The sequence below is a fragment of the Rana temporaria genome, chromosome 1, assembly GCF_905171775.1.
Source record: "Rana temporaria chromosome 1, aRanTem1.1, whole genome shotgun sequence".
Taxonomy (NCBI): domain Eukaryota; kingdom Metazoa; phylum Chordata; class Amphibia; order Anura; family Ranidae; genus Rana; species Rana temporaria.
Genome location: NC_053489.1, coordinates 562,361,372 through 562,375,947, shown reverse-complemented (window position 1 = coordinate 562,375,947; position 14,576 = coordinate 562,361,372). Strand labels below are relative to the sequence as shown.

Below are 14,576 nucleotides of genomic sequence, written 5' to 3'. Positions count from 1 at the left end.
GCACGCACATGTAAACGCTATTCAAACCACACATGTGAGGTATCCTTACAAAAATTAGAGCGAAAGCAATAATTCTAGCACTGGACCTCCTCTGTAACTCTAAACGGGTAACCTGTAAAACTGTTGCCTATGGAGATTTTCAGGTACCGTAGTTTGTCAACATTTCACTAGTGTGACATGTTAGATATCTATTTAATCAGCATAAAATTATCTTTCACATTATACAAAAAAATTGTGTTTTGTCTTGTTTATTGGTTTTTTATTCATTAACCACTTGCTTACTGGGCACATATATCCCTTTCCCTACCAGGCCAATTTTCAGCTTTCAGAGCTGTCACATTTTGAATGACAATTGCAGTCAAATGATGCAACACTGTACTCATATGAAATTTGTATCATTTTCACACAAATAGAGCTTTCTTTTGGTAGTATTTAACCACCACTGTTTATTTTTTATTTTACATTTTTTTGTTAAACAGAAAAAGGCTGAACATTTTGAAAAAGGGAAGCACGAGCACGGGAGGATGTCCATGGATGCCCTGCCGGCATTTTAAGCCCCGCCTTGTAGCCATCTTTTGGCTATAGCGCAGGCGGGAAGTGGTTAAAATGTTTTTTTTTTTTTCAAAAAAATCGCATTTGCAAAACTGCTGCGCAAAATACCGTGTGACATAAAAATTGCAAAGATCGCCATTTTTTTTTCTAGGGTTGCTGCTAAAAAAGCATTGGGTCTGGAAGCTAGTGAAGCAGCTTCTAGAAGGATCCTGCAGGCATAGTTATGGACCAGTTTAACGGTGTACAAAATGCCTTACTTGGAATTCATCTTTAAGGGCCCTTTCACACGGGGCTGTCCGTGTGCGGGCTCCGCTTTGCTCATCGGGGATTGCTTCATCGATCCCAGCTGAGTAGGCAGATGACAGGTCTGTCTCTGCACACTGTGCAGGGACCGACCTGCCAGTGCGCCACTCTCCCCTTTAGGGGATCGGATGACAACAGACCGTAGAGTCCGTCATCATCCGATCCGCCAGACGAATGGAAAAGTAGGGTTTTCCTCTGTCACACTTTGGCGGATCGGAGCAGGTCGGATGTCAGCGCGCATGTCACCGCTGACATCAGTGGCTCCATAGAGGTGCACGGAGTGCCCTTTTAGGTCCACCTTAAGGTCCGCCCATATGAAAGGGCCCTAAGAGTTTTTTATTAGTTTACAATTTTAAAAGAAACAGAATATACACTTCAATGAGGAAAGTTATAAAGTTAAAAACTAGAAAAGTGCAAGGTTTTCAGTTCTAAGTTAAGTAGCAGTCCATGGTACTTATACGGTATATGCATATTGGATCAATTACACTACAGACAGAATAGAAGAAGCAACAAATAAAATACATACTTTGTTGCATATGCAAGTACTGTAGATTATACCTATCTACATAAGTGACTTTGCTTGTTTGCTTTCTCTTCCGTTCATAGACGGACACAGCCTTCTTTGACATTAGGGTTATGCTTCTTCCTACCAGGAGAGTTTAGGCAGAATTTAACAGCACTTAAAGTGTTAAAACCTTTCCTTCGTGCCGCTCCTCCCAGGGGGCGTGGCTTCCCCAGGCATAACCCACACCCTGCTCTAGGAGCCTCAGTCTTTTTCTGCCTAACGACAGGAGAGGGGTCAGGCGCTCTCTGGAGTCCTGGACTCTGGAGTTTTTTTCTTGCGATTTTTCTCGCTTTTATTATTTTTGTTCCTGCATTTTTGAATCCTGCGATTCTTCTATCAACAGCCGACTGGGTGACAGGCTGGGTCCTCGACCCTTGTAGTCCCCCCAGGTTCGCCCTTCGAGCGTGTGCCGGCCCTTAGCTCAGCTTTGGGACGTCCACGACAGGCCCCGTTGCTCCAGGGGCAGCCGGGGAACTTCGGTTCTAGGGCACACATATGACCGGTCTTTTATGGCTTTGTCTCAGTGTGTCTGGCCAACAGCCATGCCGTTTACGGATGTGGGTTATGTCTGGGATACCTCCAGCCGGGTAGTCGCAGGACGGGTAAGTAGTGGCCCCTTACTCAGGTAAGTGGTCTGGCTGGAATGTTTCCCTTGGGAGGTCGACTGAGGGTTTTTTCCCTGCTTTCCTCTCTCCCTTATTCCTCTCCCTCCTTCCCTTTTGGGTGACGGCTGTGAGGGGCTTTATTTTTTTGGGGCTCATGTCACTGGACCCGTGGTGTAGCAGGGGCTGTGTGTGTCACTGCAGGGGGCTGTGGTGTTCACTTCTGGGCCTTTACAGTGTGCTGTGTGGTGAATTTTTTGTATGACAGTTGCTGTGTCACTGTCTTTATAAATCTGCGTCACGGTGGCCATTTATATAGCTCGGCGGCCATTTTCTTGTGGTCTCCTCCGCCAGTGGACCCCCTATGTCCAGACTGAGCAGGGCCGCCACATTGCCTGCGGAAGGGGCTCCTGCGTTTCAGGATCCCGCTGATAGGAGAGTGGAGGCCGTGGCCCGCTCCCTATTAACGGTGGTGGGTTCGGCGGTGAGGCTGGCTCTGGCCGGGCCCTGGTCAGGCCCCGACTGACAGGGCGAAGCTCCTGCTGCAGGAGCTGGAAGGGGACGCTTCCGAGTCCTCTAAGGACCTGGCTGAACGATTAGTTCAGGGTCTGAAATTTCTTTGCGAGGCGGCCATGGATAAGTTTCGGGGCTTCCGTCTATGCAGTGGTTCTGCGCCGCCTTGTGTGGCTGAAGAGCTGGTCTGCGGACTAGTCCTCTAAGAAGGCCTTGGTGATGGCCTTTAAGGGTGAACGGTCCTTTTGGGACTTCCCTGGATGGCATCATTGTTGATGCCACGGGTGGTAAGCGCATGCTGTTCCCACAGTCTGGGAAGCGCTAGGGACCTTGCCCTGTGCAAGGACCCTCCTTGACTACCTCCGAGCGTTTTTTCGCCCGCCCTGTGCGGTGGGGGTAGGTCTACATGGTGCTTAAATCCTGCCGCGGGGACGCAGCGCACCTGATACCGCATGCCTAACAGGTCTGCTGACGTACCTGCTTCCGCCTGTAGGTCTGCTCCTGCCCGTGTCTCGGGTGGGAGACTGGCTTCGCACATTCATGGCTCGGTGGAGGTCTCTCCTCTCCGACCGTTGGGGTTTCGAAGTGGTTTCCTTGGGGTAAGAGGATGAGTTTCTCTCTTGTCTGCCAAACAGGTTTTTTCCCTCCGGCCTCTGGCCTCCTCCGGTTCGCCGGTTGGCTCTGTCAGGGGCTGTCCAGGATCTTCTGGTCAGGGGGGTGATTGTGTCAGTTCCCTCGTTGGAACGGTCTCAGGGGTTTTACTCCATTCTGTTTGTGTCCCCACGGAGGATGGGGCCCGGTCAATCCTGGGCCTCAAGTCCCTCGTTTGTTTTGTCAAGGTGCAAACTTTCAGGTGGTGTCGATTCGCTTGGTAATAGCGGCACTCCATCAGGTGGATTTTTTTCTGGCATCCTTGGATGTCATGAACGTGTACCTACCTGTTTGCGTATCCTCAAAGCACCAGAGTTTCTGTGCTTTGCGGTCGGGGGGGACCATTTTTAATTGGTGTCCTTCCCGTTCGGCGGGTTTTCGACAAGGTGCTCGTCCCGATACTGGCCCGGCTGTGACGGCGGGGGTTTGTTATCATGGGATGTCTGGGCGACATTCTCCTTCGAGCTTCTTCGAGCTCTGCATTGGTGGAGCCGTGTCTATCACGTGTTACCTGGGACTAGTCCCAGGAAAAACTTCAGACTCTGCTATCTGCTGTGCAGCAGTTGGCGACCCAGAAGCGGTCATCTCTGCGATTCTGCAGGAAGGTTCTGGGTCCGTTGGTGGCCTCGTTCGAGGCGGTTCCGTATGTCCAATTCCACGCCAGGGTACTACGGAGGGAATTGCTGTCACGATGGGACTAGCTTCCGTCATCTCTGGATTGCCAGATTCAATTGAGTCCTCTGATCATGTCTCCCCTGGTGTGGTGGCTGGCGTTTCCGGTGCTTCAGGCTGGAAAGTCGTTTTTTCTGCAGGCCACTGGACAGTGGTCACGACAGATGCCAGCCTCTCCGGTTGGGGAGGGGCGCTTGGGGCACTCAGATGGAGTCCTGCCTACTGATCAACGTTCTGGAGCTCCGAGCATTCAAGCTTTGCCTTGCCAGGTTGTCCCTGGATCTACGGGGCCGACTGGTCAGGATCCTGTCCGGTGACGCCACGGCCATGGCGTAGGTTGATCATCAGGGAGGCACACAGAGTTCTGTTGCAGCGACGGGGGTCGCGCACATCCTTTCGGTGGGCCGAAGGGTCCGTTCCAGCTCTATCGGCCGGGTACATTCCGGGAATACGGAATTGGCTAGCAGACTACCTAAGTCGCACTGCACTGGGCCAAGGAGAGTGGTCTCTCCACCCGCAGGTGTTTCGGGGTCTGTGCCGAAAGTGGGGCACTCCGGACGCGGACCTTCTAGCGTCCCGTCTCTATCGGTAGGTGCCACGGTTCGTGGCCAGGTTTAAGGACCCGTGGGCGGACGCGTCAGTCGCGTTGGTGGCTCCTTGGGGTCACTGTCGCCTACTTTACACCTTCCCTCCTCGGAAGCTTCTTCCTCGCCTGCTGCGCAGAGTGGAAGCTGTAGGGATTCTATCAGTCCTGATTGCCCCAGATTGGCCGCGTCGCTTCTGGTACGTGGACCTGATGCGTCTGGTGGCAGACGCCCCCTAGTGTCTTGCCCTGGGAATTGATCTTCTGTTACAGGGTCCGATCTTCCACCCTGTTTCACAGCCACTGGCCTTAGCGGCATGGCTGTTGAGAGCCAGGGGCTTAAGGACCGAGGCCTATTGGGCTCGGTGGTCTCTGCCGTGCTGCGTGCACGGAAGTCTAACTCAAGTAGGTTTTTTCCTCATACATAGAAGGCCTACATCTCTGTGTGTGGGGAGATGAACTGGCACTCTCGTACATGCGTTGTGTACAGGGTTCTGCTGTCTTTGCAGCAGGGAGTGGTTCAGGCTCTCGCCTTACGTACGGTTAGGAGCCAGAGCAGTTTTTGGCTGTTTTTACTTGCAGCGACCCTTGGCGTTGCACTCCTGGGTGCGTACGTTGGGTCAGGGGGTCTGGCAGGTGGCCCCTCCGGTGCGACCTCCATTACCCCTATGGGACTTGAATTTAGTCCTTTCAGTGCTTCGGGATGCTCCCTTTGAGGACATTCTGGAGGTTTTTTTGTTTATTGTCACAAAAGGTGATTTTATTCTGGTAGCGATTACCTCGATCAAACGTGTGTCTGTCTGATCTGGCGGCCTTATCTTGCAAGGCTCCCTGCTTGGTCATCCGTAAGGATGAGGTGGTGCTGCGGCCGCAGCCGTTTTTTCTCCCTAAGGTCGTTTCGGCTTTTCACATTGATGTGGACATTTCTTCCATCCTTATGTCCTCTGCCGAAATGCCAGGAGGAGGCCACTTTGCATCCTCTGGATGTGGTTCGGGCCCTACGAGTGTACTTATATTTTACGGTTCCGTTCCGGAAGTCGGACTCACTGTTCGTGTCGGTGGCTGGCCCTACAAGTGGGCCTGGCAGTCTCGTCGGCCACCATTCCTAGGTGGTTCAGACGGATTGTGCTTCAGGCCTATGCCCTGAAGGGGCGTGCGCCCCCCTTTCGGGTTATGGCGCATTCGACCAGGGCGATCGGGGGGCCTCTTGGGCTTTCCGGCATCATGCCTCTGTGTTACAGCGGTGTTAGGATGCATCCTGGTCGTCATTCCACGCTGTTTCAAAGTTTTACGAGGTGGATGTGTGTGCATCTTTTGATGCCTTCCTCAGCCGCAGGTGTTACAGTTTATGTTTGGAGTTTCTCCGTTGAGCAACTCCGGTTTTTGTTTGGGGTGTAACCTGGTTTGCTGTGTTACTTTCCCACCCCTCAAATTTTTTTGACACTGCTTGTGGACGTCCCTAATGTGAAAGGCTGTGTCCATCTATGAACGGAAGAGAAAATAGGATTTTTGTACTCATCGTAAAATCCATTTCTCTGAGTTCATAGACGGACACAGCACCCACCCCTCCTTGGTTTGTACTGCTTGTTACGGACTGAGGCTCCTAGAGCAGGGTGTGGGTTATGCCTGGGGGAGCCAAGCCCCCTGGGAGGAGCGGCACGAAGGAAAGGTTTTAACCCTTTAAGTGCTGTTAAATTCTGCCTAAACTCTCCTGGTAGGAAGAAGCATAACCCTAATGTCAAAGAAGGCTGAAAAGGCTGGATTTTACGGTGAGTACAAAAATCCTATTTTTTGTGATGCCTATCGGGTCATATGATGACGCTGTACTGCACTGGTGACCGTATGTAAAAAAAAAATTGCCATGGATCTTACTAAATCATATTGTCTACTTTCCAAAAAGGGGTCATTTGGGGAAGGGGATTTGTACTGTCCAAGCATTTGAGGGCACAGTACAATATAATTAATACATTTTCAAATAAATATATATATATATATACACACACACACACACACACACACACACACACACACACACACACACACACAGACCATCCTCGTTTAACGACCACTCAGACTTATGACCAGCTCTTACTATTACTTTTTGGGCACAGTACATTAAGTAAAACAATGTTATTGAGTTGGTCTTTTGTGTTTAGACCTTTTTTTTTAGAATACAGTACAGTAGTTAAAGTGGAGTTCCACCCATAAAAATAATTTAACATAAATGTGCATCAAATAACATAACAAATTACATTTAGAGAAAGTTTTTTTTCTCTTCCGTTCATGGACGGACACAGCATCCTTTGACAGTAGGGTTATATCCGCTTCCTTTAGGAGAGTTTAGGCAGAAAAAAATAACTTTAAGTGTTAACAACACATTCCTCAGTGCAGCTCCTCTCAGGGGGCGTGGCCCCCCGTGTATAACCCACACTCTGTGCTAACAGCCTCAGTTTTTTCATGCCTAACAACAGGAGAGGTCAGGCACTTCTGGAGTCCTGTACTCTGGAGATTTTTTTCTTGCGATTTTTTTCGATTTTTATTATTTTGTTCCTGCATTTTTTAATCCTGTGATTCTTCTATCAACAGCCGACTGGGTGACAGGCTGGGTCTTGACTCTTGTAGTCCCCCCATGTTCGGCCATCGAGCGTGTGCCGGCCCTCAGCTCAGCTTTGGGACGTCCACGACAGGCCCCGTTGCTCCAGGGGCGGCCGGGGAACATTTTGTTCTAGGGCACACATATGACTGGTCTTTTATGGCTTTGTCACAGTGTGTCTGGCCGACAGCCATGCCGTTTAGCGGATGTTGGATCTGTCTGGGATACCTCCAGCCGGTGGTCGCAGGACGGGTAAGTAGTGGCCCCTTGCTCAGATAAGTGGTCTGGCTGGAATTTTCCCCTGGGAGGTCGACTGAGGGCTTGCCCTGCTTTCCTCTCTCCCTTATTTCCTCTCCCTCCTTTCCCATTTGGGTAGCGGCTGTGAGGGGGGGTTTTCTGGGGTCTCTGGTACACCTGGATCTGTGTGCGTTCACTATAGGGCCTTTTTGTGTGCTATGGTGATTTTGTGCTGTACTGTTTTTTGCTGTGTCACTGTCTTTTTAAATGCGGAACGGCCGCCATTTTGCCGGAGTCCCGCTTTATATAGCTTGGCGGCCATTTTCTTGTGGTCCTGTGCTGTTTTTTACACATTCGGCGGCCATCTTAGCCTGCTTCTGGGGATATCTCTGAAACTCTGTATTGTCAGATGATGCAGGCTTAACCCACGCGCACAGTGAGAGTGACTCTGGTCAGGGTCGGTTACTGATAAGAATTGTTGGAGCTATTTTTTCTGCAGGTGTGATACTCAGTACTTGAGGATGGGGCGGGGGCACCTGCTGTGCCAGTCCTTTTTGGGTCCCGCAAACCGCCACGCACTGACAATGTTTTCCTTGTGTTCCTTTTTTGGGACAGTTGTTGTACAAGGAATGGGATACGCTGCAGACAGTTTTTGCATTGCGACCCGTTATGCCTTTGTGGAGGACCTTTTTAGTAAAGTGGGTCTCTCCTCCCTCCGTCCGTGGACCCTCCCGTGTCCAGGTTGAGCTAACCACCATGTGGATGGGGCTCCTGCCTTTAAGGACCCCACGGATGGGAGGCTGTGGCCCGCTCCATCTTCGCGGTAGGGGGTTCGGCTGTGAGACCGGCTTTGGCCGGGGCTCTGGTGTCACGGACTCTGACTGCACAGGTAATGTTTTTTGCTGCAGGAGCTGGAGGCTTCCGAGACCTGCAAGGACATGGCTGAACAATCAGTTCTGGGTCTAAAATGTGTCTGTTAGTCAGTTCTGGTTATGCTCTTGCTTCCCAGGGCTTCCGCCTATGCGGTGGTACTGCGCCGCCTTGTGTGGCTGAAGTGCTGGTCTACGGACTAGTCCTCAAAGAAGGCCTTGGTGGATTTACCCTTTAAGGGTGAACAGTCTTTTGGGGCATCCCTGTATGGCATCATTAAAGATGCCACGGGTGGTAAGAGCACACTGTTTCCACAATCTGGGAAGGGCTAGGGGCCTCGCCTTGAGCAAGGGCCCTCCTTTACTACTCCTAGCGTTTTTTTCGCCTTCCCGGTGCGGTGGGGGAAGGTGGATCAGGCTCTCGCCTTAAGTACGGTTAGGAGTCAGATTTCTGCTCTGGCTGCTTACTTTCAGCGACCCTTGGCGTCGCACTCCTTGGTGCGTACGTTTGTTCAGGGGGGTCTAGCATGTGGCCCCTTTGGTGCGCCCTCCACTACCCCCATGGGACTTGAATTTAGTCTTTTCAGTGCTTCAGGATGCACCCTTTGAGGACATTCAGGAGGTTTTTTGTTAACTGTCACAAAAGGTTTCTGGTAGCAATTACCTCGATCAGACGAGTGTCTGTCTGAACTGGCGGCCTTGTCTTGCAAGGCTCCCTACTTGGTCATCCATAAGGTTGAGGTGGTGCTGCGGCCGCAGCCGTCTTTTCTCCCAAAGGTCGTTTCGGCTTTTCACATTAATGTGGACATTGTTCTTCCATCCTTATGTCCTCAGCCGAAATACCAGGTGGAGGCCACTTTACATCCTCTGGATGTGGTTCGGGCCCTACGAGTGTACTTATCTGCTACGGTTCCGTTCCGGAAGTCGGACTTACTGTTCGTGTCGGTGGCTGGTCCTACAAGAGGGCCTGGCAGTCTCGTCGGCCACCATTTCTAGGTGGATCCGACAGGTTGTGCTTCAGGCCTATGCCCTGAAGGGGCGGGCGCCTCCCTTTCGGGTTACGGCGCATTCGACCAGGGCAATCGGGGCCTCTTGGGCTTTCCAGCATCATGCCTCTGTTACAGGAGTGTAAGGCAGCGACCTGGTCGTCGGTCCACACTTTTTCAAAGTTTTACAAGGTGGATGTGAGTGCATCTTCTGATGCCTCCTTCGGCCGCAAGGTGTTACAGGCGGCAGTTTATGGTTGGAGTTCCTCCGTTGAGCAACTCCGGTTTTGTTTAGGGTGTAACCTGGTTTGCTGTGTTGTTTTCCCACCCCTCGAAATTTTTTGACACTGCTTGGGGACGTCCCTACTGTCAAAGGATGCTGTGTCCATGAACGGAAGAGAAAATAGGATTTTTGTACTCACCGTAAAATCCATTTCTCTGAGTTCATGGACGGACACATCACCCACCCCTCCTTTGTTTGTACTGCTTGTTACAAACTGAGGCTGTTAGCACAGGGTGTGGGTTATACCCGGGGGCCACGCCCCCTGGGAGGAGCTGCACTGAGGAATGTGTTGTTAACACTTAAAGTGCTTTTTTTCTGCCTAAACTCTCCTAAAGGAAGCGGATATAACCCTACTGTCAAAGGATGCTGTGTCCGTCCATGAACTCAGAGAAATGGATTTTACGGTGAGTACAAAAATCCTATTTTTTTGTACTTGCCTTTTAATTTTAATGTGGTCCCTTCTAATTTTCCCCTTCCTCACCACGGTGCCTGACATCGCTTCCCTCGGCTTCTCTCCTCGCTACTGCTCCTCTCAGACTTGCACCATGTGAATCGGAGGTTTGAGTCTGCACTTTGCGTCTGCATACAAGTGTACGGTTTACCGGAGGAGTGTCCAGGGTGTCTGCATTGGGTCTGAGGTCCATTCTATACAGTACACAAGCTAAAGGCCGCGGCTGGGTCATAGCTGACTGTGGGTTTTGGCTTATTTTGGGTAAGCGGCCAATTTATCTACGGTGGTGGCATTTCGGTTTTAAGCACTGTGGTGTTACCTGTTTGGACTTTTTTGGACTTGTACAATCTATGGTCCTTATGTGACTCTGTTTTTTATGTTATACTGGCACCATTACTCACCCCTGGGATTGCCATATTTCATCACTTATTTTTAATATATTTCGTTTTTTAATATATTTCCTTTTTGAGGATTTATTTAAATGAACTTCTATGGGCACAGTTCTTTATTTATGCTCCTGGAAAATGTACCGTATTTATCTACATATAACGTGCCCCGGCATATAGCACGCACCCCCAACCTGGAAGAAAAATTCCTGGAAAAAAATAAATACTTACAGTTTGTCTTGCCCGGCGTCCATCGGCGGCCCTGTCAGGTCCGGCGTCCTTCTGCGGCCATCGTGGTGTCCTCTCCGCTGTGTTTTTCAGCCGCTCCCTGCTTCCCGCGCTGTGTTTGAACCACTCTGCCAACCTATACCGAGCGCAGTACACTCGGGTATACTCGGGCAGGCTCGGCTCCTCTTGCGTAAAGGACGTACAGGACTAACAAGACGTGACCACGAGCGGAGCCGAGTATACCCGAGTGTACTGCGCTCGGTATATGTCGGCGCAGTGGTTCAAACACAGCGCGGGAAGCGAGTATCGGCGTATATCGCGCACCCATGATTTTGCCCTGATTTTAAGGGCAAAAAAGTGCGCGTATACCCCGATAAATACGGTATGTCATAATTTCCCAGGAGTCAGTGGGCAGCGCTGAGGGCTTTGTTGCCATCACAATGGGGCTGGCACTTCTGTCGACGACGCCCATTGTGATGGCAACCTGCATAGTTTACAGTGCCGCTACGTGATATTACTGCGCATGCGCGAGAACGGGCGGTGCATGCTGGGAATACAGCAGCGCCGAATTCCGGAAGGATATGCTTGTGGGCTTCTCCTGCCTTTAAGTAAGCTGGAAATCCCCAAGAATAAAATATATAAGGTATTTTTTATGATAATTCTTTTATAAAGGCAGCGCTAATGACAATAATTACGGTAGATTTGATTGATATGCATTATTCGCTTTAAGGGCTCTTTCACACGGAGCGGACCGTTTCCGGGTCCGCTCCGTGTGTCTCCGTCGGCTCAGTCGGCTCAGCGGGGGTCGGCAGTGCAGGGACCGCCCTGTCTCTGCTCCGCTGTCCCCTATGGGGAACCTGATGCAGACGGACTGTCTGTCCGTCTGCATCAGTTCCGCTCCGCCGAACGGAAGAAAAATAGGGTTTCTTCCGTTCGGAAAAGCGGATCCCGACTGACGCGGACGCTAGCGGATGCTCCATCCGCTAACGGACGCGTTCCCATAGGGATTCATTACAAGTCCGTTAACGGACTTGTAATGAGCGGACGAACAGTCCGCTAGTGTGAAAGGACCCTTAAGCCCCATACACACTATCAGATTTTCTGCAGATTTTTGTCTTCAGATTTACCAAAACCATGTAGTACAAGGGCCTGCCTGATTGCATACAAATTGAAACTCTTAAGGTTTGACCTCCTATTATATGGTTTTGGTAAATCTGAAGACAAAAATCTGCAGATAATCTGATGGTGTGTATGGGGCTTTAGAATGCTTAAAATATTTATTACCGTATTTATTCGAGTATAACGCGCAAAATTTTATACCCAAAAAAAAAATCAAAGTTTGGGTGCGCGTTATACACGAGGACTGGGGTGGGGTGGCAGTGGCGTTCCACTTTAAACCTAGCCTTTTGTATCACCTTGCCCCCCGCCGCCGCTACCGCCACTGCCACCGAAGCCACCAACGCCGCTACAACGTTAATCACCGCGGCGCGGGGAACATTACAGACAGCTTTCGTTTGAATAGCTGTTTTCCCCGCCGCGCGTAGACACTCCCCCTTGGACGGATCTGTCCAATCGCGAGCAAGGGGGAGTGTCTATGCGTGGCAGGGAAAACAGCTGTTCAAACGAACGATGTCTGTAATGTTCCCGCGCCGCGGTGATTAACAGTAGGTGGCTGCATATACAGGGGACATGGCTGCACATACGGGGGACATGGCTGCACATACGGGGGACATGGCTGCACATACGGGGGACATGGCTGCACATACGGGGACATGGCTGGTTATACAGGGGACATGGCTGGACATACAGTGGACATGGCTGGTTATACAGGGGACATGGCTGGACATACAGGGGACATGGCTGGACATACAGGGGACATGGCTGGATATACAGGGGACATGGCTGGACATACAGGGGACATGGCTGGACATACAGGGGACATGGCTGGACATACAGGGGACATGGCTGGACATACAGGGGACATGGCTGGACATACAGGGGACATGGCTGGATATACAGGGGACATGGCTGGATATACAGGGGTCAATACATTGTCAATAAATGATTTTTGGCAATTACAATGATTTTATACCGATTTTTAATCTAAAATTAGGGGTGCGCGTTATACCCGTGTGCGCATTATACTCGAATAAATACGGTACTTGTGGCTCCTCGATTAACGAGCAATTCGTTTAACCTGGCTGCTAGAACGGAACCTGTTCGTTAAGTGAGGAGAGCCTGTATATATCATAGTTTGTAGACGCTATAACTTTCACACAAACCAATTAATATACACTTCATGTTTTTTTTTTGTTTTTTTTTTACCAGACACGTAGAAGAATACATTTTGGCCTAAATTTATGACAAAATTAGATTTTATTGTATATATTTTATAACAGAAAGTAAAAAAAAAAATTTTTTTTGTTTATATCGCAAAAAATCAAATAAAAAACAGTGGTAATCAAATACTACCCAAAGAAAGCTCGATTTGTTTGAAAACAATTATAAAAATATAATTTGTGTACAATATTGCATGATAGCATAATTGACCAATAGCGCAGTGCTGAATAGCAAACAATGCCAAAGAGGGGTAAAACCTTCCAGAGCTCAAGTGGTTAAGTAGTTATTTCATACTTGATATCAAAGAAGTAGTAACAGTAGTTCTAAACATGGCTACTATCAAAGCTTTCCAAAAGATAATTATATTTTCTGTGTATTGCAAAAAAAAGTAATTTGTCGATTTATGATACAAAAATTGTTCTACAATTCCTTGTGGCAGAATATGTGTCTTACATGGAAGTTTATTTTCAGATAACACAAGAATACCAGAAAAAGAATGAAGACCAGAGTGACCAAAAGCCACCAGAGTGATGGATCTATAGAATAAACACTATATCCATAGTTTGCGTTGTCTGATTATGACATTCCGAAGGGCAAATATAAGAGAGATACTGCTAAACAAAAATGCATACTTTAAAGTATTACTGGTGTTAAGATACATTTTACTTGTACTATCTATATTTAAATTTCCCCTTAACTACAACCATTACATCTTGCTCTGACTGCTGGGTACACATTCACCCCTTTTTGTTTTCGTCAGATAACCGCACCAACATAAATAATGTTGATGCAGGGATCTCTCCTGCTATGACATTGGGGGTTATTTACGAAAGACAAATCCACTTTGCACTGCAAGTGCAAACTACACATGCAAAGTGCACTTGAAAATGCACTGAAAGTACACTTGGAAGTGCAGTCGCTGTAGATCCGAGGGGGACAGGCAAGGAAAAAAAAAAAAAATCATTTTAGCTTGCACATGATTGGATGATAAAATCAGCAGAGCTTCCCCCCATTTCAGATCTACCCCTCAGATTTACAGCGACTGCACTTCCAAGTGCACTTTGCATTTGTAGTTTGCACTTGTAGTGCAAAGTGGATTTGTCTTTTGTAAATAACCCCCATTGTATTCTGACAGGGGCATATATGTGTGTGTACATATATATATATAAATACTTGTGTGTGTGTGTATATATATATTTATACACATACGTGTGTGTATATAGATACTGTATATATGTGTATATATACAGTGGGACAAAAAAGTATTTAGTCAGCCACCAATTGTGCAAGTTCTCCCACTTAAAAAGGTTAAGAGAGGCCTGTAATTGTCATCATAGGTATACCTCAACTATGAGAGACAAAATGTGGAAGCAAATCCAGACAATCACATTGTCTGATTTGGAAAGAATTTATTTGTAAATTATGGTGGAAAATAAGTATTTGGTCACCTACAACCAAGCAAGATTTCTGTCTCTCACAGGTCTGTATCTTCTTCTTTCAGGCTGGGTTCACACTACTACACTACTTTCATCCTACTTTGCTCTGTGTTCAATGTTTCCCTATGAGAGCGTCTTGTAGCGTCCTACACAAGTCGGTCCGACTTTGAAAATGCTCCCTGTACTACTTTTGGTCCTACATTGATCCTACTTCAGGCCCATTGAATATCATTGAAGTCGGACCAAAGTAATATCCTGTTCATGAAAGTAGGATGGATGTAGGACCAATGTAGGATAAATGTAGGATAAATGTAGCAGAGCAAAGT

The 14,576-nt window shown here is 48.6% G+C and overlaps 1 protein-coding gene across 2 annotated transcripts in view; it reads left to right on the top strand.

Annotated features, from left to right (window-relative positions):
• Positions 1 to 13,375, top strand: part of LOC120921650 — a 60,158-nt gene extending 46,783 nt beyond the window's left edge. For both annotated transcript variants that reach the window (XM_040334167.1, XM_040334172.1), the window contains one exon: positions 13,286 to 13,375. In XM_040334167.1, coding sequence (XP_040190101.1) covers positions 13,286 to 13,345 — 60 coding nt within the window. In that variant the 3' untranslated portion in view covers positions 13,346 to 13,375. The remainder of the gene's footprint in view (positions 1 to 13,285) is intronic.
• The last annotated feature ends 1,201 nt before the right edge of the window (positions 13,376 to 14,576 follow it).